This window comes from Oppia nitens, unplaced genomic scaffold (genome assembly GCF_028296485.1).
Source record: "Oppia nitens isolate AA-2021 unplaced genomic scaffold, nextdenovo-longstitch-racon4-pilon3 scaffold18_pilon_pilon_pilon, whole genome shotgun sequence".
NCBI lineage: Eukaryota > Metazoa > Arthropoda > Arachnida > Sarcoptiformes > Oppiidae > Oppia > Oppia nitens.
The window spans coordinates 266,764-294,111 of NW_026533197.1; the positions used below are offsets into that span (position 1 = coordinate 266,764).

The window sequence follows — 27,348 nt, forward strand, 5'->3', positions numbered from 1 at the left end:
ATAAATTTTACTAGTTTTATATTAAAATTATTTTATAGATAATTAATTTTAATAATTTTCACATATGTTTGCAGTGTTTTAGCATTCAAATAAGAAACTAACTGAGAAATATAATTTCCTAATAAATTTTGTAAAGAAAATTTCTAGAAAATATTTTTATAATAAATTTTTATTAAATATTTATATTTAATTTATATTATTTTATAATATAATATGACATTTATAGATATACAGAAAAATTGATAATATTAGTATAAAGTACGCACTAGTACTCAATTTTTGTGAAAGATTCATAAATAAAACAAATTCAAATATAATAAAAATTCAAAACAAATTAATTGAATTTTAATACAAATTAAATTATTATTATTATTATTATTAAAAGGTTATATAATACTATAATAAATAAACTTTTAGATATATCCCATAGTGAGTTTTATATTGTAAATTTTTAGAAACTTCCTAATATTTTTTACACATACTTTTTTCTATTCCAACAAAGAGATTATAAAAATACTTTAAATAAAATATTTCAAAAATTCGTACCTCTTATTAAAATCGATAAAATAGTTATAGAATAAAAATTTACTTGTTATTAAATATTTTAAATAAAGTATATTTATTAAAATATCAATGATTTGTAAATTTTTATATAATATTTAGTTTTATAATTCTAGATTATATTGATTTTAAATGACATTTATATTACAGATTACACATTATAATAGTTTATTAGTTTATACTTAAATAAATCGAATCAAATTAAATATCAATTATTTAATAAAATTGACAATAAAAATAACAATTATTTTCAAACAAATTTTCAAAAGCAAATTATATTTTTAAAAGCTATTAGAAAAGTAAAATATTGTATAAGATTAAATTGATATACAAGAGGCACAAAAAATATATTTTTTAATTAAAAAATATACAAACGTTTTTTTGTATATAAATTTTTGTATATAAATTAATTAAATTTTTAATTTATTTCGTGTTTTATATATATTTTAATTTCATGTATTTATTTATCTCAACAACAAAAAACAAAAATAATTGATTTAATTATTGCTAAATTTGTTGAAAAGTTTTCTTTAATTAGTTTTACTAAAAATTTAATTTTAAATAACTTTCCATAATACTAATAATAGCCATAAAACAAATGGTATATAATGATGTGTTAGCAAAGTTTTCAAACATTTGTTTGTTTTTAAATGTAATTAAATTTAATTTTTACATTTGCCTACAAAATGTTAAGTTTATATTGTTTTCAACCTTTTGATTAAACTATACTAATCTGTATCCCAAATAATTTTTAACTAAGTTTAATATATATAATATTATAAAAGTTATGTAATTTATTGCATTTTTCATTTTATTTGTTATACTATTTAAATAATATAATAAACAGTAGGACTGTCTGTAAAATTATATTTTCAATCTCTTGAGTATCAATTGAAATAAATGACACAAATATAGAGCTAATAAAGTACTTAATATAATACTTTATTTTAACTCAGGGCTCAACAACTAAAGCGTTATTTAAAATTAAATTAATCAATTAAAAGCATAAAATGCTAAAAAAAATTTAAAATATATTAATCACAATAAATCTTACCTTTCATTATGCTTTAAGATAAACCAGTTAATCAATATTATGATTATAATGTAGTTATTTGTAGTTATTTATTGTTGATATAACAAATCCAATCTTTTCAAACAAATTACAAAACAAATTGAAAAGTTATTTTTAATGAAAAATACGTGATTACAGATTAACTTCAAATTATAAATATTTTTTATATCAGTAAATATGTATTTTTTCTAATTAAATATTTTTAAATACATAATTATTTTAAACTCTTTATACTCTATGATAATGTACATTTCAAATTTGTTAAATTAATATTAAGCAATTACCAAAAAAAGTATTGTCAACAATTAATTGTATAAATTGATTGACTTTATATTATCTATATTTTGAATCAATAAGTTATTAGCCAATTATTATACAAATTTTGTATTACAAAACACCATTAGAGTTATAATTCATATTATAAAATAGCTCTATTGACAAAAAAATAATTTCACATAATTTAAATTAATAAAAACTATTATTCGGTAAAATTAATTACCGTTATACTTAAAATTAATTACATTAATAGATTGTTATTTATTTAGTACTGATTTTGATGATAAGTATTGTGTTGTTGATTATTACCGGACAGTTGTCTCTGCAATTGTGAGACCATTTGTTGAGGTCGTTGACCACTTGTTTGCCACTGATTCATGTGTGGGCCACCCGTGTTGGACACCATTTGTTGCATTGAGTTGTTTTGATTGAATTGATTCGGTTGACTCATCTGACCCATCGTAACATTGGGCGCCGCTTGCATTGTCTGATATTGAGACCTATATTTAGTATTAATTGATAGATAATTCATTAATAAATCAATACAATGTTTTGTAATTTTATTTTATATACAGTAAAGTACAGTATTTTAAAAAATACTTCTGAAAATTATTTCATAACAAAAGAATAACATTTAAAAAAATAAAATCTAATGAATTAAAACAAAACATTTGACAGACCTTTGAGCCATAAACTGTTGATTGGTTTGTTGGTTAACCATTTGTTGCGGTTGACTAACCATCTGTGGCCTCATCATCATTGCATTTTGCGGTGTGTGCTGATTGGGATGTTGATAACTGGGTGGTGGATGACCTCCTTGTGGTCCACCAGTCATCGGGCCTCCTGTCTGTTCCATGGCTTGCATAGGTATTTGATTGGGAAACGACATGTTTGGTGGTCCCCCGTAACTATTCTGCTGTTGGACACTCATGTGATGCATTGGTTGCGATTGGTTTGGCATTTGATTGGGTTGACTCTGCATTTGATATATTTGATTTTGAGATGAATTCAATTGTTGCATTTGAGGTGCTGATGGCCCTCTCATTTGAGCCCTGATGGACATCACTGGTTGTCTTTGTTGATATATGGGTTGTTGACCAACGTTTTGGTTGATCATCGGTTGATTCATTGATTGCATATTAGGTCCGGCATTGAATTGCTGTTGTGGATGCCTTGTGCTAAGCATCGCTTTTAGAGCACCCTTAGAGTGACCCACGGGTCGCACCGGATCTTGAAAACGCTGTGCACTAACCATTTGCTGTTGAGAAAAATATTGTTGCTGTGTTTGGGAAGGCATTTGTTGTTGTTGTTGTTGTGGTGGTGGTGGTGCTGCTGGTTGGGTCTGTTGTGGATGCGATCCGTACCAGTTTTGTTGCATCGGAGGTCCATTTTGATGAGTCTGTTGTGGAGGAGGAGGAGGTGGAGCGTATTGGGGTTCGCCATAACCTCCTGATGCCATACGAATAGGTGGTGTTTGTGCGCCACTGTTTCCATTGGCATTCTTAGCATTTCTTCTACGGCGTGGGTTTTTAACTTTCTTAGGAGTGGGTGCTCGGGGCCCAATGTCCATTATCATATCTGTTCGTCTCATGGGATCATCCATAGGTATGTTTGGCATTATTTGGTTGGGAATGGTGTTCGGCATCATTTGTGGCGGCATTTGATGTGGCATTTGGTGTGACATTTGGTGTGGTATTTGATGTGGCATTTGGTGAGGTATTGGTATTCGTTCGTTAGGTATCGGTGCCACTGTTGGTGTCGGTATAGGTTCGACATCTTCAGGTGGTATGGGTGGCGGTTCCAAGTAAAACGATAGAGGCTTTCGGATAGTATGACTGTGACGAGCCATAAGGTAAATATTCTCTTCACCTCTCAATGGTTTTCGTTCTATACGTATGGCCCCAAACCACGTCCAACTGAGAGGTGAAGGGTTTTTATGGCCTTCCATCAGATCCCAAGGCGACACCTTTTGCTTGTCTGCTACTTGTAGTCCCTGTTTCTTATCGATTGAATCAAATCCTGCAATTTTGTTGCCTTTAGTGTCAATGAGTGAACCCATTGGTTCGCAAATGATTACTTCACAGTTCTGTTTGGTAATTGGCAACAATTGTCGCACCATTTTTATACCCAAAGTTATCCGATCAATGTTTAGCTCTTTTTTAAGTTTTTTAATCAGATTTTGATAATGTTTTTTGGTTTCTTCGCGCGCTTCAGAAGAGTCCGATACTTGAGTCGTGTGCATCAGTATTGTTAACATATCCGTTACGGTTGTAAAGACTTCGTTATTGATTTGTGGATCAATGATAGTAAAGCTAATTAATTGCATCAGTAGTACAGCCCAGTCGTTGATCAATGATGTCGATCGTCGAATCATATCAAACATACCACCGACGAGACTCAGTCGCAATTGTAGGCCCTCTTGGATCGAGTGTTTGGCTTTTAAATCGTCGCAAAGTTTATCGTTAATAGTCTGAGATATTTGATTATAAAGTGAATTCAATAGACTTTCCCTTTGGTCGTCCTGTCCTTTCAAACACATTAAAAGCAATGATAGAAATGGCGAATGACTTAATAGAGACGGAGGGCTAGAATTGCATGAATTATTCGATGAGTTCTTCTGCTGTTGAAAACTTCGGTCTTTATTTTTTGATGAATACGATGAGCCTTGAAATGACTGATTGGTTGCGTTGGTCATCCAATTGCCCGATTCGAGTACATTAGCGGCAACTTTCAGTATCTTTCCCTCAACAGTTGTCGGCAATTTCGATATAAGAGGTGCTATTAGCCAAACTCTGTCCCTTTGGTTGTGACTATCACTCATACGATTGGATTGTTTGTAAAATGCTTGTTTGGGACCACTTTTCGGACTAAACAAAGTTAATTGTGAAATATTGTGTGGATATTTGGCCATCTCTTCGGATGAGTTTTGAAAGTAATCGACAGTAGCTTTGGCCACATTCTCTAACCATGTATTCACTTCATTCTGTGACTGAGCGTACATGAGTTGTAACTGAAGCCATGAGACTCTAATGGACCACTCGTCCAGATTTTGCAATATTTTGGCGATTGATATCTTTTGGTCGGAATCCATCTCTTGAAGTGAATGCATGGCAATCAACTTCGGGTGACAAATCATATTTAAAAGATGCTGAGCCTCTTTGTGCGTTAACTTTGGATCCAATAGTAGTTTATTTAGTATTTCCGGATCAATCATAAAACCACGTAAACATCGGTCGTGAACCCATTGCTGGCCACAGATCTGTCTTAAAGCGTATTTTGCAGCTTCACTCAGACCTGCCTTTTCCATAATTCCAGTCTTTGATGACAAAGGATTCCTAAAAATTAATAATAAAATTAAATAAAAACTTATTTTCAATCAAACCATTTAACTTACATAATACCAAAGTCACCCAATTCTTCTTCGCCATCTATTCGTCCTAAGATATCAGTGATACTGATCTCTCCTTTTGCATCGCCTTTTGCTTTCAAAGCTTCTGTATTTCGTTTTTCAGCAGAATTTCCTATTGGATTAAATCATAATTTTATAATATATGAAAAATTAAAACATTTAATACCTAATACAAGAATAGCCTTTAGAACAGTTATAACAATTTCAATCCTTAAACTACTGTGCGCTGCGGCTAATAGGTAACGATCGCACGGGTATTTGATATTGTAATGTGGTTTCTGACTGGGGTTGGGTGGTGTCTGTGCCAATACAAGAGGACCAGGACTTGTAAGTGAATAACGCGATGATGTGGCAAATGATGTCATTGTGTTGGATGAAAGAGGAGTCTCTGATGTCTTAAAAAGACAAAGCAAAAGATGACACGTAAGTCGGGCACCGGGTTCAGCATCTTCGGGAGCCTCAGTCGATGATGGAGCCAACAATGATGGTACTGCAACTTGAAGTATAAAGTCTTTAAGTGAGAAACAACGTCTGGCGATCAAAATAGACGTAAAGACAGCCAAATTGTCATGAATTGATAGGTCGCTGACCTCCACGTGAGACAACAATTCGGAATAACTCTTTGGATTTGATGAACAACAAAGTGCTTTCAAAACACATAACCATTCAGTGCTTAAATGAGAACAAGAAGCGGTCAGTTCAGCGCATAAAACAGACATCTCATTAAGTTTGTCGATATCATTGGCCATTGATATACATTGGATGGCACTGCAGACAAATGAGTACCGATCCGATGTGTTGTCATTAAGATTGCGTATATGACTGGACTCGACTTTAAGTTTAGGATTCTTTAGATATTCAGCCATTATTGATGTGCTCTGACCTGCAGTGCCAGCAGTCCTACTGCTCTCCGGATGCTCTCTTAGTTGAGGTCCGTTATTATTCATCTTTTTTATCTCCGATAACATCGTCGCAAAGCTGTTTGAGTCGTGATGTTTGTTGAGTCTCAGGTGATAATAGGATGAGTGAAGATCACATAAATAGAAAAGTATACATCTTTCAGCTGATGAACAATCACTCGGATTCTTCACATGTCGAACCAATTGCCAAAGTCCTTCAAATACGGCTAACGTTTCCTCGTGTGATACCAGTAAACAACTTTGGTATCTGTAAAGTACACCAACAATATAGAGACCAATTGATGTACAATAAGTTCTCTCAAGAATTGGACATTTTTGATGCAATTGAATGTCCACTTCAACCAATTCTTTAAGCATTTGAATGACAAACTCAATCAATCCGTAAACATTAAGTGCCATTTCCATTAAATCAAAGAGAAAAGCAATCGCCTCAATAAGTGGTAAATAATTAGCACTTCCAATGGCCACTCCATTTAACATTTCAACTGCTGCTGTGGCGCATGAATTAGTGACAACGTGTTGATCGAAAGTCGATAGCGATTGAAACTTATTAATGGCTGACTCGAAATTGAATCCCTCTTTGATGGCATGCTTTTTAACTTTTCCGCCGTCGCTAATATCCATCGATGATTTTCTGTTAAACAATTTAGTAATTTCTTTGGTTATCTTTTTGACGGCGTGTTTGGCCTCGTCTTTAGCTTTGCCGACGCCGTACAGTAAGACATGTCGTTGGTTGACGTCGTGAGCAAACGTCTCGTCCTGAGGTAATGGAAAATGCATTGTATATAACAGGTGTCTATTTGTAGCATTTTTGGCCGGCATATCAGGCATCGGGAATGTTGTCGAGTGAGTGCCTAACCCACCAGTGGCGGTGGGGTCGTCCTCTTTGTCGGACTCAACTGAATCGGGTAGCAGTAAGTCTATAAACAAATTATGTTTAATGTTTATCAAACATCACAATAAATTTAAATATGTTTTAGCGGATGAGTGATAAATAAAATGATAAAATTAAACTCAAATTAAGTTGAGAACCATTGAAATGACTGTTAAAGTTATTGCTTGTATTGCAAACTGAAGAAAACAAACCAAAGGATCCCAAAGAGCGCCACAAAACTTTGCGCTGTTTCTTATGATTGACTACTTTATTATAATTAGGTTTTTGTCATTTCATTTAAATATTTGTATCACATTTGATTCAAATCATGCAAAAGGAGAGTATTTTACAAAACATTTTCATTATTTTTTTTGTCAATTGGTTTGTATTTTCATATTTCATGCCATAAATAAAGAAGAAAAGAGTGATAATGAAAATATAATTAATGGCAAAATAGCAATAAATCAATCAATTGAAGGCAAAAAAGATATCATTTGATAGGAAATAATGTTTTTAATGATAATGTGTTGTACAGACCTGCCTGGTCAGACATGTTTTGCTGTCCAGCTTTAATGTGTTGCAGTAATTTGTCGAGATCTTCATCTAAATTATTGTCATCCACATCCATGGATGTCATATTGAAATCCGATTGTCCAGCATTAGAATTATTAGACAATGGGTCAAACATTGGAAGTGATGAACTGGATGTACTCTTTTGGATACCGTTAGCCACGAGTCCACCTAAATGATTGTGATTCGAGAGATCAGTGTTAGCGGAAAGATTCGGCACAAAACCGGCCAACGATGACGGCTCCTCAAGAGTCGAACTCTTAGAAGTATTCGAGTTGTGTGTCACTAATGGCGTGTTTGGAGAGTTGGAGAACTGTCCGCGCGATATAAGTGTACACATATACAAGTCATGCGAGAAAACATCTCTTCGGATTAATTCACCGAATAATAATATTAAGTTTGAAAACGCCTGCTTATTATCACTACTATTGAGTCCGATTTTGTCTTCATATACGGGTGACTGTGTATCCAGAAAGTGAAGCAAAATGTTTTCAAACACTGGTGTCGACAGTTGCGAGTCAGTCAACGACGTATTGTTCGTTTTATTAGTACTCTTTGTTGGCGATTCCGAAGTACTATCGGTATTGGTTTCACTCTTAACATTAGGTGTTGATTCGACATCCATTTCCTCAATATTTTCACTTTCCTTTTCCATCATTAACTCTGTTTGTCTCTTCTCTAACAGTTTAGCTACTACTAGAGCCCTGTGTTCACCTGTCCTTTTAGTAGTCACAGCCCACTCGCATAACAACTTAACTATCGATTCATCTTCAGCTAACACTTCAGTCACATTTCGAGTAGTAGTCTCACTAGTAGTGGTGGCATTGTTTGTGGGACTATTCCCAGTAATTGGGGCATTCGTTGCATTGCTATTATTGAATGGCGTAAATATCTTTGAGAAGAGTGTGTCCATCGAGTTGTTGGCATCAAGTTTATCAAAACAATGTCTGTCCAATGAGTCCAATACAGTCAATAGTTTGTTGACAGTAGTGCCGGCCGTTTGTTGCCACCGATCGCAAAACCACCTCATTTCGGACATTTTGCTTCGTTGTCGGATCTGTTCTTCGGCAATTTGCAATTCATTTCGAAGATATTGATTATGAGAACGAGTAGGCATCGGTAGATTTGATGGTTCACATGGAAGATAGTCCAGTGGTGAGCCCTGAAGGCTAAGAGCTGTCTTCGTTTCGCCCAAATTAAGCCAAACCAGAGCTGTCGGACAGTCCAGTGTTATGATCTGTAATATCACCGAAAGGCCTAATATGACATTTCGATGATGAGAACAATCAGTCAACTCATTGAAACATGATATTAACTGAGCGCTTGAGCTCTGATTTTGGTCAGTAGTTCCCACAGTCTGTATACTATTGGGTCCATTTGCAGTCGCATTGTTGTTGGTGTTTGTGTTAGCATTGGATCCGATTACAGAATTATTTGTAATATTGTTACCACTCTTATCGCCGGTATTTTTAAGATCGTCGCCACTGACGTTGGCGTTGGTGTCAACATTCACATCGAGAGTTTGTCCCAAATTATAATCTGTCACTAATTGGTTCAATTTTTTAGCGCACTGGTAGGCTAACTTGCGGGACAAATGTTCCGATTGGGTAAACTCATCAACATATTGAATGATCAATGGATTGACAATAGCGATAACTGTATCGTCAGGTGTTTTGATTTTCTCGAGCAGATCCAAAAGCCAAGACAGGAAGTCATGTTTGTCGAGTAAGCCGTCGTCAAACATATGTTTGGTAAGTTGTGTATAGTATTGCCATTGTTTGGGAATTTCATCGCTGGTTAATGACACGGGAAGGGGAGCCGATGCTGTGTTTGTCGTAGTTGGTGGCACTCCGTGATAGTACTCACACATCTTCTGGTATTGTTCCCGAAGAAATTTACACAATGCATTCGTCCACTCTTGCGATTGATCCGGCATTTGACGCTTTGACTTCTTATTGTTACTCTCACTGATGGCTAAGTGATGTGCGGCTGACATCTTAATAAACCACTGGGCCTTAAACAATGGTATTTTGAATTCATAGAGACTGGAGAAGATCTCCTCTTTCTTGTTAAAAATTGGCACTTTTCGAGACAACTGCGACAATGTCTTTGTATTGGACGCCAAATCCTTGAACCACTGGTCGACGGCGTTCTTCGACTTCGATGTTACGAACCATATGTTGTCCTTAACATTGATTTGTTGTCTTTTTCGACTACATTCGGGAAGTGTATTGATTTCCAACTTTTTGGCCAACAATGCACTGAAATACGACCCAAACTTATTGGGAGTAATATTAGTATTACGCGCCGATCCGTACTCTTCAGTGATCGACGAGTTGTTGCTGAAGCCCTGCTTCACATTCACAGCCGTCAACTCATCCTAAATATAATTAAATTAAGATTCAATCAATTGATCACTAAATGGATGGCAAACAACAAACCTCTTTCTGTTTGGGATCCTGTGGGTAGAAATCGGGTGGACCTAATTTGGCCCGTTTTAGTGGCCGCTTCTCATACAACCAACTCGAGACCATACAGGCAGACATTGTCCACAAACACCAACCGATAATTGCAATTAAAAACACCGATCACTCAAACACTTCCACTAATAATTGTTGTCATTTTCTTGTCACTCGTCAATCAATGTCTCAACCAATAGGTGTCACTACTCTATCATATATACAGTATATCTTCAATATATTAATATCATATTATGACTATTGGTATTATTCAATACATTATTATGTATTAATTGAATCATTGGATCTAATAATCTGATGGATATTAATATGTCTTAATTGATAATATAAAACACAACTCAAGACATTGAGATTCAATGTATTGATAATACAATTGAATGTATATTACTATATGTTATGTAGTATTGAATAGATTACTGTTTAAAAGCTTATCATATGCTGTCAACTAATGTATGTATAATACAGTAACGTATTATTAATATCATTGACTGAGAAATTTTGCATTCAATTCAATCTATGTATAGATTTTAATATTCAATATTCACTGTATTATTAGTTATAGTTTTAATCATAACGTTATAATCACGATATAATTTATGAGATATTCATCTTTTTATATTAGGACAATATATCAGTTATTTAGTAATTATTAAGTTAGTAATATACCATTGCATTAGTTTTTCATTTAATTTAAACACTGTAATTGTACTTTTAAAAACTAAATTAATTTTTTATAAAATATATTTATAAATTTAACTATTTTTTTTTGTTAGATAGTTTAGTGTTTCAATAAAAAAAAAGATTAATTATATATATATTTAAGTGTAAACTTTTTCACTGCTCTGTATTAGTTAAACATAAGAGAGATTTAAATATTGTATTGATATCATGTAATAAAATAAGTAAATGTGTCGACAATTATGAATAGATATGAAATATAAGATAAAATTATATGAATTTTGTTGGCTTATTGAGTAATAATTTAATTTTATTGCATGAAATCATTTATTTAATATAATAAGTTATGAATATCAATGAATTAAAAGGTAGTAAATATTGAGTTACGAATAATCAAACGATATTTATCCTTAAGATAAATGTTTTTGACATTACATGACTAATCAATTCATTTAATATAAAGTTATGTAATTTATATAAAGTTTTTAAAAATATATCCTTTAAAATGTACTAAAATAGTTAAATGTTTGAATACATATTATTGCAATTTTATTTATGTTTAGAATAATGATATAAACAGAATATTACAAAATCAATACACTTTTATTATGTTTATACTCTATATAATAATTTACAGATTTTTTGTTTTATTTATCACATTTCATATATTGAATAAATATGTTTCATTTTTATCAAATATATCATAATTCATGATTCATATACATAAAAGTTATATTAAACCGATTTAATTGGTTTATAATGTTAATATCAATGTGATTATTTAATAGTATTTGTATTGGTTTAAAATTTTTAAAAAAGTTTATATTATATATTTTTAAGTAAATAATATTATAAGCAAATTCCAATAGAAAATAATGACAACTTAAAGACAATTGATTTTAGTTTTGATAGTCAATTATAATTTTTATAATAAAAATTAATTGTAAATCTTTGCTAAAACTATCTAAACATATAAAATTATAATTGTTATTTCAATTACATTTTAAATTGTTATTTCATTTTATGCTTTATTTAATTAGAAACTCTATTATAATTATCTATATATATATATACTGTATATAGGATTAAAAGATTTTTATTCAAATAAATTTGTTTTTATTGATTAATCTATAAATATAAGACATTTTAAAAACTATCTAAATATAAGTGTAAAGTTCATCTAAGAGTTTCACTATTTTTAAAAGAAAACAATGAAAATACAGTCTTATAGTTAAATAAAATAGTAAAAACATATAACTTTAGGGCAACTTATGGTTCACTTGATAATAATGATCTTATTTTAACACTATATATTGTGTATACTATATATTTTATACAATAATACTAAAACATTGTTTTATTTTTATTGTGTTTACAATATTTTAATTTTGCATTTATTATTATTCAATAAAACAATATTCACTATCATATTTATATACCGATATATTTCTAAAAATATAAATATTGATTGTTATATAATCTTATAGTTTTTGTGCAAAATATCATTTTTATTATTATTATTATTATATACAGTATATATCTTTGAAGTCTATAATCAGATTAAGTTAGATGTATAGCCAATAGCTTACTATGAAAATTATCTTTTGGTTATGATATTTATAAAAATTTTAAATAGTTACTATTTACACAAAACATATGCGTAATATTGATTGATTGAAAATTTGATAGTAAAAAACAATTACTAAATTTATTTTCCTATTATTTATTTTGTAAGATAATCATTGACCCAAATGATTGTGATGTTATTCACTTGATGTAATAAATTTAACTCATTATAAGCCATGTTATTTGACCGGATGCACCTAATATTCAATCATTTATGTGATCTAAAGTAAACAATTTTCATCAGACGTTATAATAATAATAAAAATTTTTTAATATTTTTAAAAACTAAAATATCAATAAATACACATTCATTTTATTATTTTATTTTATACAATATATTATAATTAAGTATATCTAGTTTAATCTAGATTTCTTATTATAGTTACAAAAAAAAATTAAATAAAATAATTTTGGTTTAGTAGGCTAAAGATCTATGAAATTATATTACAGTATTTTTGTTGCTTTTATTTTTATATAATGTTTTCATATATTTAAACAAAATCTGTGAATTATTTGAAATAATTTTTTTTTGTATACAAAATGCATTCAATTAAATACTCTATTATTTTTTAGATTTCATGAGATTTATAATAATATTTGTTGAAAGATTTATAATCTTAATTTTTTTATTTTATTTACAATTTTTTCTTACTATAAGCAATTTTATAAAATAGTTTTATAAAATAAAATTTTGATGTATATATTTTGCATGGTTTATTATTTTTACATATTGTTATTTTTTTTTGTTTTATTTGTTATAAGTTTATATATAATAGATTATGTATTTATTGGTATTTTCTACTATTTTAAATTTACAAATTATGGTATATTTAAATATATATAACACATATATGTTAAAGTACTGTATATTGATTTGTTTGTGTTTGTCACGCAAACAATTACTTGTGTGTAATTTATTTTACATAAATAAGTTATTATTTAATATAAACACTAAAATTATATTGTTATTGAACTTTATCTAAATTTAAGTTGTTAAAAATACGGTACATAATTTGTAAACACTAAATAATAAAATGTTAAAACTTTATAAAAAAATATACAATTTTTAATTATAAAAATCAAACACATTTTTTATAATAATAATAAACTTTATTAATCATTTAAAATATTTATTTCATGGGAATTATTGCAATCAAATATAATTATATTAATTTTTTTACAAATGAATTACTACAATTTTTTCATAAATATTAAGAAAATTATATAAATTATCAAATTTGTTAATATTTTATTTATAAATAAATATTACGTAATGTATTATAAAATCTAAAATAAATAAACAAATGTTCTGATATTTAATAATTTTTATTTTAATATTTTGCTCTAATTTTTAGTGTATTTAATAGTCTTAATAGTTTGTATTGAATCAATAAATTTATTAGATTTATAAAATTAATACATTATTTGTTACAAAACATGTTTTTGAATATTTAATTTTGAAAATTGGAAAGTATTTTAAAATTGAAAGAATATGTCTTATAATTTTTTTACATTACATTTTATTATGTTTTAAAAAAAATTTGTGATAATGTTATTTAGTGATTATTGACTTATTACTAAAGTTCGGACAACTTTCCAGGAGAGGGAAGTTCCCAAATTAATTCCCTCCAATTTTCCGGACGATAACAAATATTTAACAAATACCAAAATGATATCAGATTTTCTATAATATATTAATCTTTGATATTTTTACATTTAATAAATATCATATATTTAATTTTGGTAGTATTTAAAGTTAAACTTATATTTTTACAATAATTATTAAAATTATTAAAATTACATTGTAAAACTATATACTGTATAACCATTATCATCATAATTAACATTCATTAAAACTATATTATCAATGAATTTGAAAACACAAGTTATATAATATATAATATTAGATGCATTTATATTATTTAAAAAATTGTTGACATTATAAAACTTTTATCAATACTTAAATTAACATTAATACACATTGATGATGTATCATTAAATCGTACATATGATTGTCAATTTAGAAAAACTATTTGCTATTAATTTATAAATATTTTTCATTAGTACTTATATTATATAATTTATCTAATAATTTATCAATAGGTATGCTATCAAAAACATTTGAAAAATTGCAAAAAATAATATCAACACATTTTACTTTAGTATCATTATAGCTATTATATAATATTTTTTGAATGTCTATATATTTGTTTTAACATATTTTTATTTTTTATGCAATCATCATTTATTGCAGGTATTAATTTGTATAATTAAATATTTATATAAAAAATTATTTTATTTTATATTAATGTGCCAAATAATCATAATATTTTATATTGAATAGGAACACCTCTATATAATGTTATTCAATGTTTATTATTATTATTTTAATTATAAAAGTTATTTTTAATTTGAATAATTTGATAGAAATTTAATAGAAATTTAATACGAACTATAATACTGCAGAACAACTTTTTTAAATTTAAAGCAAAAAAGTTATATAATTGTCATAATTTTGATTTTTAAAATATATTAATTGATTCAATGATTGCAATTATTGGAAACTTATAAACGTCAAAAATAAATACAGTATTTGTACTATATATTAAACTAAAAAAAATAGTAGTTAAATTTTTTTTATGAAATTTATAATGAAATATTTGTAATAAAAGACAAAACAGTTTGTGAATTTTTTTTATTTTACTCATTATATACATAGAACACTATTGACATTAAACAAAAAAAAATTAATACTATATTTGACACAATTGTTTTTTATTCAAATACCTTTAATACATTAATATTAAATACAAATTATGCTATTATTATATAACTAATTTACAGATAATCTAATAAATTATAATCTTACATTATATGTAATATATTAAAATAAAATAATTTAATTTATATTTTTAAAAATAGAAAATATATCTATAAAAATATATATATTATTAAATAAATTAAAGTTTATTTTCAAAATTATAAATAAATTATCATTTTATATTTGATATAGCAGAATATTTTTTTATTGTTATATGTTATTTATAACTTTAATAATTTTTTATTAAAATAGTAATTTGAATAAATAAATATATATTTATATATATAATGGTCGCATAATTTGTGTTGTGTACTAAATGTATTCATTTCTATAATAAAAGTATTATTAAGACATTTAATAATGTTTATATTGTTTTATTGTAAAAAATATAAAGACAAAAATACTTATTTTATAATTTATACGACAATAAGCGTCAAATAAGCCACATTGATTTATTAAAATAGCTATTACATTAATATTGTTTTATTGAATTATAAAAGTAATAGACAGACAAATAATAGTATCATTTTATTATTTAATTATAGATATAAATTTTATTTTATTTAAAAAATATTTTAAATAGATTTTAATAATTAAATATAGGATACAAAACGGTTTAACAAAAATATTATTAATTGTTTTCAGTTCTATTTTTTTGTTGCAATTAAGAGTAAGAAATTGGCTCAACATTTAACATATACTTTAGATTAAATGGAAAAACTAAAAAATGTATTAAAATGTTTATAAATATATTATGTAATTAAAGTGTGTTTGGGATAAAAAAAATATTTGAGAAAACGAGAGCATTAAATCACGGAATCAATGGGCGATTTCATGTAATATCGTGCTGTCATACAAAACACCGAAACCTGCTTTCTATTTGCTCCCAAAAGCCTTAAATCATTTTATTGTTTGTTATACTAATATTAATATAACTGTGACAACGTTTTCAACTAAAATTATATGAGAGAAAATTGATTTATTAATAATTTAAGTAACATAATAATTATAATTTTACTCTAAATTAATTTTTGCTAACAATTACATTTATATATAATATAATATATATTACATAATATTTATAAGTATACACTAATACATATACCATATACAGCAGTTAAATACTGTACATAACAGGGTTGACAATTATTCAAAGTTTATAATTATATTATAAATGTGTAGTCCTTATTTTTAAAATTTTAATTATTAAAATTTATTTTTAGTACATTTTTAAAAATCTTACAATATATTGAAAAACTACAATAATTATATATTCAATAAACATATTTCATTAAATTTTTATTATAATATATTATTTTATTTAACTTTATTTAATAAACAATATTCACAAATAAGATAAGAAATAAATAAACAGTAGATTGTAATATTACTGTAAATTTAAAATCAATTTATTTTACCAACCTTGGTATATGATACACGTTAATATTTTACTATTGATATTACATTCAAAACAATTTAACAAAAACATTGTTTATAAATTATAATTATAACTTATGAAAATATAACAAATATTCTATTGGATAAATATAACATACATTTATTATAATTTATGATAAATAAATTATAGACATAAAAGGCATAAATTAGTGATAAATATTGTGAAAATGATTTAATTTCTTTTAACTGACAACCAGAGATAAACTAAATAACAATTATTTTTGAATATATAAAATTGTTTGTGGACTACAATTGTAGTTAATTCATATTTTCAGCTATCATTAAATATATTGAAAAATCAAATATTTGAAAATTATTATAAAAGTATATATAATCGGTTGGGATTTATATATTTTGAATTTATATAATTTAAAGATAAACACATCAATTATAATTGTCATAAATTTTAGTTTAATTATCAAATTAATATTATTTAAATTTTTCATCATTATACAATTCCCACTCATTAATACTAATAATACTAATAAATATTTATTTGTTTACTTAATAATTTATTATATCTTTATATTAAACAAATATTATATACGTATATAATATTTACAGAATATATGGTTTTGTTTAAAAATTAGTAATTTTTCAAATTCCCAATTCATTTGACCGTTTAATAAAACTTTGCAAAATTGTGTGACCACTCCTCCTATAAACCACAGCTATGGATGATATAATACAGTATTTTATCGATAGACTTGCGTGGGTTATAACTATCGGACCTCTTATAACAAGACTATTATAACTTTAAGTGAGAGCTCCGGTAGGAAAAAGGCTGACTCTATAAAAATTGAATACTATTTTTGCGCATTTGATTGCATTTCCAAATGTCTATATATAAGCAAATCTCAATTATAAATTGCTTAAGTCTCTTACTTTAATATATTTAGTAACTATTATATATTATAATATAAATATATTATATATATTCATTTGTGCAAAAATTTTAATATACAACATAATTATTTTATTTGTTAAAAATTGTTTTCCATTTAAAAATTATATTACTTATATATAAATATTTTATAAATTAGAGTAAATAAAGTTATTAAAAATATAAACTGTATTATTTAAAATAAAGGTAAGCATAATTTTAATATTTTATAAATTTAATTAATTAATTTTAATTAATTTGTACAAATGTATTAATATGAATTTATTATTTAATAAAATATAGAATGTTAAGTAGTTAATAATAATAAAGGTATTATATTGATAAAAATATATATAATTTAAATGGTTTTTTCATATAACAAAATATATTGAATAAATAAACTGTATTATATATTTAAAAATATTAAAAATTAGATCCTCAATTTAAAAATTTTATTTTATACATATACTTTAAATTTTCTTAAGCAACATAAGTTATAAAATTGTATAAGTTATATAAAATATCAATTTTAAAATAAATTATATTTTGTTTTATAACTTAAAGTACTTCACAACTGGGAGTTAATATTCACCGAATACTAAATTGACATTTTCTACAATCACATACATTACAATTCAATATTTATAAATCTATAGATAATAAAATTTTAGAAATAATATAACTATTCAAAATACTAAAATCACATATAAATCTAATGGAAATCAATAATCTAGGTGATCGCATGTAAAATTAATATTGATATATTTCTATCTAATGTATAATATTAATACAGTATAGTATACTTAATATAACTTATAAAAATTTAGTATAACATCAATTTTATCAATAATAAATTATTTGTGATCATCATATCTATTTATATATTAATATAAATTATTTTATCAAATAAAATACAATTAAAGATACCAATGATATAACTAAAACTCAATATATGTAATTTTGACTAAATGTGTAATTTATTCTAAACTGATAATTAGTTAAATTAGATAGTTTAATAATTGTAATAATTAGTTAACTATATAATACTTAACAAATACATATACAAATACATATTTATAATAATAATCTTTATTTAGTAAAAAATGCAATAAATAAATAAAGTTGTATTTATAATAAAGTTACAGATTGAAGATTATAGTATATGTATTCAGTGAATAATTTTCAAAGTTTAAAAATTTTGTTAGAATTGTATATAACTATAAAGTTCATATAAAGTAATTATCATAATTAATGTTAATCATTATATCGGTACTATTTATATATTAAAAAAAATGTGAAATACTCTTATGTATTAATTTGATATCAATTTAGATTTTTCTGTAAATCCTTTAGAGAGTTTGTCTTTAAATCCTAATTGAATGCATAAAAACTCGTAACAAATAAATCAATTCAATCAGTGGTTCATTAAGAAGTTGAGAATTATTTGCTAAACATTTCATTTTATTTTGTTAAAGGATTAAGTTTACAGATACTAATTTAATATCACTTAAATTAATACAGTATTTACACAAAATTGACCACAAATTGATTAAGTTTATATAAATAAAATGTAACAATGATTAATAATGTTTTATAATTTTTACAATGTTATATCAAAAGCTTTATTATTTAACATTTTTAAATTATAAAAATTAAATAGAATTAAAACTTAATTGTTTTATTTTATATGATATTTATTATAGATTTTATTTTTATTTTATATCTTAATATATAATGTAAACTGAATCAAATCTTACGCAAGTTTTATTATTAAACCAAATAAATCACACGAAAGGGATATTAACATCACTTTTAAAGATCCGACAAAAAAGATTTATTTGCTTATCTAAGATACTGTATAATATTGTTTACACACAGAATCAGTATTATTTCTATACATTTAAAAAATACTAATTAATTATATTTTTCGTCAAACATATTTTTTCAAAATATTATAATAATAAAATTAATATAAAAATTTTATGCATAAAAAATAATAAATGATTTTTCATATATTTTACACATCATGTCTATATTAGTTACACATTGTTTTATAATATTAAGTACTTTATAATAGATTATTATAATTTAAAGTTTAACATAAAATATAATCCTATAGTTTACCATAAAAACTAATTCATTAAAAATAAAATATATCTAGAATTTTGTTTTAATGTCAATAGATTTTCTTTATATTTAAGATTCCTATTCTATAAATTTATTCGTCTAATTATAAAAATTTATTAATACAATTCTATAGTTAATTTGTTATAAACTTATTTTTATTTTAATTTTCTTTGGCAATTATATGCTTTTTTATTAAATTTATATAAATAATTTAATTCTTGTAGTGTTTTGTAAAACAAACAAAAAAATTTTAATTTAGTTTAGATATAAATTTTGAAAAAACTTAGCAAACTTTACATACGTTTATTAAAAATGTATTTATATAATATAGTATAATGTAAATCGTAAAGTGGACTACACTGTAGTCTATGTACAATATTTTGAGGAAAGGGTGGTCGTTATGGATGAACCCAATCACACAAAATATATTTTCGAAGCAATATTACTAAATAAATAATAAGTTTTTTATAATAATGAGTCTTATATATAATTATTTATTACTATATATTCGTCAAAAAAGATAGATCAGCAAAATATTTTGTAGCTATAGGTCTCATGAGGACAGATATGTCAATGAATATTATATTTATAATAAGCAACAATTATTTATTATTAAATATAACAAAGTTTCAATAAAGATAAACATTAAACATATGTCTAATATAATAAAAATTATTATTCAAATATTGTTAGTTTGTGTTATTTTCTACACAACATTTGATTAAATATTAATAAATAATATTTTATTTTATTTTTTAATAATCTATACTAAAATTGTTTTCATTTTTATAATACAATTATTAGTTTTTTTTAGAAAAAGCAGACAAATATCAATAAAATAAAACATGAATTTTCACAACGGCTTAGTTATTGTTATTTTGGTTATGTTTAGTGTTATTATTATAAGTGTTTCATCAAAGATTATAAACAAAAGAGTAAGTATTATATTTAAACCAATGAAAATAAAATGTTAACAAAAAATTTCTAACATTTAGGACACTGAAAGCCAATTAGATAATCAAAACGGATATTTGGGATCCATAGAGAAGAGACCATTTTGTAATGCTTTCACAGGTTGTGGCAAAAAGCGGGCATCACTTGGATTTGAGAGCACAGACAGTAGGGATCCGTTATCCAGATTAAGCCAAAGAATTATTAATGAGGCGAAACAGTGGGAGTTATTACAGAATAAGATCAACAATAATCAAGTATTTAATTAATAAAATAATTAAAACAAAATAATATAATTGTTTTAAACATATAAAATATAGATTAGACCGGATTATCCACTTTTGGATTATATGTCGTCACGTAAGAGAAGATCAATAGATTCATAAGATATCTGTTAGTATTTAACAATACATATTTGGTTAAAAAAATATTGTCACTAAACAAACACTTAATTAGCTATCAATAAATAATACAATTAATCATTTTTTTAAAAGATTCGTTAATGGATTTATATATTGATTGACAAAAATAATTTCATCGTTTTTCATCACTATTTATCTGAAAAGTCATTATTTCGTGTAATTAATTTCTCTTTATGTAATCAACATCAGTAGTGCCAATAAAATTTTACATTAATATTAATGTTATAAATGGCTAACTATCGAAAAATACGTATATTTTATAAGAAATTATAACTATATATTAAAATTGACTAAAAATACTGTATTATTTAATATTAATTGTTATACATTATTACTCGTATATATTGAATAGTATAGTTATTACTGTTGACATTATAAATGAATGCTTTATATTTAATAGTATCAATAAATATAAACATTTTTATTAATATTATTTAATAAAATTTTATTATAAGATTAAGTTTTAAAGAATAAAATAAAAAAGATTTTATTTAAATAATTGTATCATTATTTTAAGCATTAATAAAAAATATCATTATTAATCACTTGCCGTAAGTTATCTGTTATTATCGACACTTAAACTAAAAATAACACAAGTTTTAATTACTATGTGATTATGTCTATGTTTTGCAATTAATATATATTTTATTATCCGATATATTCAAAATACTTTATTAACCGACTATACTATCCGATTCAAAAATATCAAAAACTATTCAACTATTATATGATTCAATATTCAGTTTAATATTATTATAACTTTTAATTATAATATCCATATTTTTTTAATATGAAATAATAATAATTATTATATAATTGATTTGATATGATACATAAATTTATAATAATAATTATATTCATAATAACATTTAAGTTATTATTTAAGTTTTGCATATTTAAGAACTTGTTGTTTAATGTATTTTATAAAAAACTAGATTATTGTATTGCACTGTATTGTACGCACAAAAAAAACAAAAAATTTAGGTTTGAATAAATCCAAGTTTAAGATAACTTATAATAATAATATTTGATTTATCCGTTTTTTAGTTGCTATCATTAAAACTATTGGTTAAAAGTTATATTCATCGACCAATTGATTCAATTTTTTGTCCACTGATAAGCATTAAGTCAATTGTGTTATAATTGATCACTAGATGGCCGATAGTTATCAATAGTTATCATAGACTGTAAAGTCTGATAATCTAATAGTTGTGACAAATATTATAATTTAGTGTCGATTTTATGTCACTTCTTAAACACACAAATCCGTAAATATCTTGTAATATACATAATATCGGTATTTATTGATTACTTAATAGACCCATAAAAGTCATAAATTAATTTATTACTTAAATTTTACATAACTTTTTTTTAAAAAAAAACTATCAATTTTTAAATTAGTCAACAAAATTTCTGGATTTTTACTGAAATAATTACTCGAATAATTCCCAAAGTTAACAAAAAATAATTAATTAACTGATGTAAGCATTTTGTTATTTAATTTAATGATAAGTTTTAAGATATGAGTTTTATATTTAAATTAAAATATATGTTCATATGTTTTAAACAGATTAACAACAAATCGTGATATTAAATATGTGTATCAATTATTTTCACATTTTTTAATTTTCTATAAATATATCAACTATTTTAAGCTGATTTGATTTCTTAAATGACAAAAATAAATAAATAAAGTATGCTTAAATAAAAATGCTTACCGTTGTTGCGCACATAATTTGGCATGGAAGGTAATGCGATAAGTGGCAGGTTTCGTGGTAATTGGTTCCCCTGGAATTTGCTAGATTTAGGGGCACAAAATCCCAGCCATGTTATAAGTTTTTATTATGTGTCAAATTCATGCCACTCATAATTTTTTATCATTATTTAATGCGATTATTAATGCGAATTAAATTTATTATATATTTGATTATTAATTTTATAGTATTGATCGATCATTTATTAATTATAGATCGATCCTATAATATTAAATTATTTATTTATTTATTGATTGATCATATATTTAATTAATTATAACTAAATTTAGATATTTAAAACACTTATAGTAGTGTAGATACCAGTTATCACATTTACTGCCATTCGGTTATTTTAGTTATCGCATTATCTTCCAGGGTATGGCAGGTTTAGTGGTAATTAGTTCCATACCTTTATGACACTTTTAATTAATTTTTAAAATTGATATGGCAAGTTATGTGGTTAAAAACGGTACATTATTATATTTATTTATTATATTTAATGTAAATATTGTTATTTTTTTAATAAATTGAATATATTATACAATCATTTATATTAAAATAAGAAAAACATTGTGATAATCATCATATACTGTAAAAATTTATATAAATGAATGAATAATTTAAAAAAAATAATATAATTATAGAAAATAAATATATTTATAAAATATAAAAAGTTTGATGAAAGAGATGTTTGAGATTTTGATGATTAAAATCTCAAACCTCTGTGTCCGTGGTGTCTATCTCTACAGTCTTTGCATAGTGAATAATGTCGGGCATATTTGCACCGATAGCCCAACCATCCACAGACACCACTTTCTTTAGGACATTCCGTCCAACAGCCACAGGCAGACACAGACTTCACACCATCTCTTCTTTTATCTTCTGATGATTTCTTTCTGTCCATTATTTGAGACAATAAATGTCCAGTTATTGACTAATCTCTTACTTTGGTTGTCGAAACAAAAAAGAAATAAAAACTTCAAAATATATATATATTTTAATTACATAATATGATACTTACAAATCTAATACTGATATATCAATGACATTGATATTACAAGTGAAGCGCGTATTTATAGCCGTATATATACATTACAAGATAGTTAAGACAACTATTTGCTTAAAATGTAAAAACACTGTATAAAAATGTAACTATTTTGCAGACACTATAAATTTTGTTTGTTTAACATTTCTTTTTTAAAAATATGGTACCGTATAATACTGTACTGTATATTACAGTATTTATAAGAGAAATATACATAATGACCCTCTCGTATGAAAATATTAAATAAATTATTTTGTTTTAAATTATATTTCAAGAGAAAATTGTTATTTTTATTGCTTTTTTCTTAGACATAATAACATTAGATATACAGTGAAAATATAGAGAATAACAGATTCTCTTTAAATGATAGATAGGGTTAACATAGGTTATGATGAAAGTAGTGCTAAGTCTGAAATTAACATTATATTCATAGCCATTACATATCAAATGTAACAATTTATTACACAAACAAAACAATTTAAATGTATAATTTTAGTACATTTTATATACACTGTATATTATACAGTATAATATCATTATTTTTGTACAGTATATTTTAAAGCATTATATTATATACTATATTAATTTTATTATTTAAAAACAAATCATTGAATATATTATAAAATTGTTTTATTACTTAATTTAGTAAATTCTTAATTAACAAAAAAAATTATTATAAATTTTTTATATTAATATAAATATAATAATACAGTAGTGATAATTTAATAATACTGTACATGTCTATACAAATGTTACAAATGTCTATAAATAATTCATAAGATCCAAATCAATTGACCCAAACTTATTTCACCAAATCATATTAATAAAGATTTATTATTATATTTACAATTGTGCAATTTATATAATTAAAAACTTATTTAATAATTTTTTAAAAATTTATTTAATATAAAATTTACAGTTTTTAATAAAAATTTAGAGACAAAAAACATTTACAAAAGTATGCATCTCTACCTTAAATATTGTGTTTTTTGCATAATATTAAACTAATTGGTAATTGTAAATATAATAATAAATTTCGAGTGAAATAAGTTTGGGTCTAATAAGTTTATGTCAAATGAGTTTGGGTCATATGTAGTATTGATATACCCTTATTATTGACATATAAACAAATGAAAAATTCAATATTTAGTATCAATTAATTCGTAATAAATTCTCAAAAAATAGTTAATCTTCGATAAAAAAAATGTTTTTTTAATTTCTAACAGATGTTAAATTTTTTTATACAGATAAATCTTAAACAAAAAATATTATACCAAAAATTTTTTAAATAGTTTAATATTTCATTTAAAAAATAGTAGTAAAAAATTTCTTGAAATTTCAACATTTTACATAATGTTTATTAGATTACTAAATAAACATTGAAATTATGAACATATATTGTATAGTATTCGCTAAATATAAAAATTTTATATTTAGATCAAATTATACAAAATGTTTTCACCATATTATGTCATTTTGATGATAAAAATATTAATTATTATATTACAGTCAAATTCAAAATTTAAGATTATTTCAATTTTCTATTTAATATATTATACAATACTAAAAAATAAATAAAATACAAATGTTATAAATGTTAATATTTTAAGAATTATGTTCAGAAAATATCAAAATAATGTTAAATCTAATAAATTTTGTTTGTTTTTAATTAAAAATATGATATATTTTGTAATGATATAATTGGGTTATTAGTAGTGTGATATAGTAGTGTGATTAGTTAATTATCACACTAATAAAAATATTAAAAATAAAAAGTATAATATCATACAAACTATGTTATCATAGAATTTATTGTAAACAGAGTGACCAATTTCAAGGATTAACCTTGATTTTCAAAATTTTAATTAATAAACAAAGATCAATACTGCTATAATCATTTAAATATCAAGGATTGTCGTTTTGATAAAAAAAACTGATAAAATTATAATTATCGTTATATTAAGAAATATTTTGTAAATTTAATAATTATTATATTGTACATAAAATAAGACCAAATTATTATAGTATTTCTAAAAAATTAATTTTGATTTTCATTGTGTTTATATAAATTATAATGAAACACATTTTGAAATTAAAATATAGAGATATAATTAAATAACTAAATTGTTGGCCACTCTAAGCCATAGCTATAAGAAATAATTTTAAATAACTTTATTATATCTACATATTTAATGTTTAATTATATTATATGTATATTACATTCCTTTTGAATATAAAAATATATTCACAAAATTTACATTAAATCTATAGACAAACTCATAATTTTATGTATAAAGTTTACATTTAATTAATCCTAATAACTTTAAGACATTTGTTTTGTCTGTTTGTTTGTTTGTTTGTTTGTTTGTTTGTTTGTTTGTTTGTATGTGTGCACACTTCCTCAACAACCATTTTTTAATTCAAAGCTAAAAATATATTGTTATATTTTCAATTTTAATTTAAAGCAATATTATTTCTATGGGAAATTTTAAATGATTATTGAGCTCAGGTAGGTTTTAGGGACAGGTAGGCTGGTGTCGTGTAATTACACTTTGCTATATTATATGAGTTACAGGGCACCGGGAGGTAAGCTACCTGTGCTAAATTTTTGCAAAATTTTCTCAAATGCAAAAATTTTCAATTTGTGTTAAAATTTTCAATTTTAATTTAAAGCAATGTTATTTCTATGGGAAATTTTAAATGATTATTGAGCTCAGGTAGGTTTTAGGGACAGGTAGGCTGGTGTCGTCTAATTACACTTTGCTATATTATATGAGTTACAGGGCACCGGGAGGTAAGCTACCTGTGCTAAATTTTTGCAAAATTTTCTCAAATGCAAAAATTTTCAATTTGTGTTAAAATTTTCAATTTTAATTTAAAGCAATGTTATTTCTATGGGAAATTTTAAATTTTTGTTGAGCTCAGGTAGGTTTTAGGGACAGGTAGGCAGGTGTATCGTGTAATTACACTTTGCTATATTGTGTGAGTTTATGGCACATGTTAGCTACATGTGTTAAATTTCAGTAAATTTTTTTCAAATGCAAATTTTTTTTCGCAAAAATTAAATTTTCAATTTTTATTAAAATTATTTAAATATATATAAAAACTAAAATTTCTCAAAAGTTTAGTCGAATTAATGTGCATTGGTTCAGTAGTTTTGTTACATTAGGTTATGTAGTAGTTGTATAAACAAATTAAGTCTCATTCAAATTACTTATAGTAAATATTTTTAAATTAGTAAAAGAATTGCACGGCTATACATGTTGCTCGGGACAAACTAGTATATTTTATAATATTTAAATACTTTCATATTATTATGATTAGTCAACAAATTAAAATCATAAAAATATAATTTATCATTATTTTAATTAAAATCAAACAATACAATTAGTAAATTGTTTTGTGTAAATTGTGTGAATAA

The 27,348-nt window shown here is 24.6% G+C and overlaps 2 protein-coding genes across 3 annotated transcripts; one reads left to right on the forward strand and one right to left on the reverse strand.

Moving 5' to 3' along the window:
- Positions 1 to 2,066: 2,066 nt before the first annotated feature.
- LOC128965736 (mediator of RNA polymerase II transcription subunit 12-like protein) lies at positions 2,067 to 10,359 on the reverse strand. 2 transcript variants are annotated; one of them, XM_054312488.1, is made up of 7 exons: positions 10,124 to 10,359; positions 7,650 to 10,062; positions 7,271 to 7,375; positions 5,485 to 7,158; positions 5,304 to 5,430; positions 2,590 to 5,244; positions 2,067 to 2,409 (listed from the first exon to the last, which is right to left on the reverse strand). In XM_054312488.1, the coding sequence occupies exons 1-7, from the start codon at positions 10,226 to 10,228 to the stop codon at positions 2,175 to 2,177; spliced, it is 7,314 nt and encodes a 2,437-aa protein (XP_054168463.1). In that variant the 5' UTR covers positions 10,229 to 10,359; the 3' UTR covers positions 2,067 to 2,174. The 2 variants fall into 2 exon arrangements, with proteins under 2 accessions (XP_054168463.1, XP_054168464.1); XM_054312489.1 differs by lacking the exon at positions 7,271 to 7,375.
- A 10,223-nt stretch (positions 10,360 to 20,582) lies between these two features.
- LOC128965744 (cardioactive peptide-like) lies at positions 20,583 to 21,233 on the forward strand. The gene is made up of 4 exons (XM_054312502.1): positions 20,583 to 20,690; positions 20,751 to 20,963; positions 21,027 to 21,099; positions 21,201 to 21,233. Exons 1-3 carry the CDS (start codon positions 20,601 to 20,603, stop codon positions 21,090 to 21,092), a joined length of 369 nt encoding a protein of 122 aa, XP_054168477.1. The 5' UTR covers positions 20,583 to 20,600; the 3' UTR covers positions 21,093 to 21,099; positions 21,201 to 21,233.
- Positions 21,234 to 27,348: the final 6,115 nt, after the last annotated feature.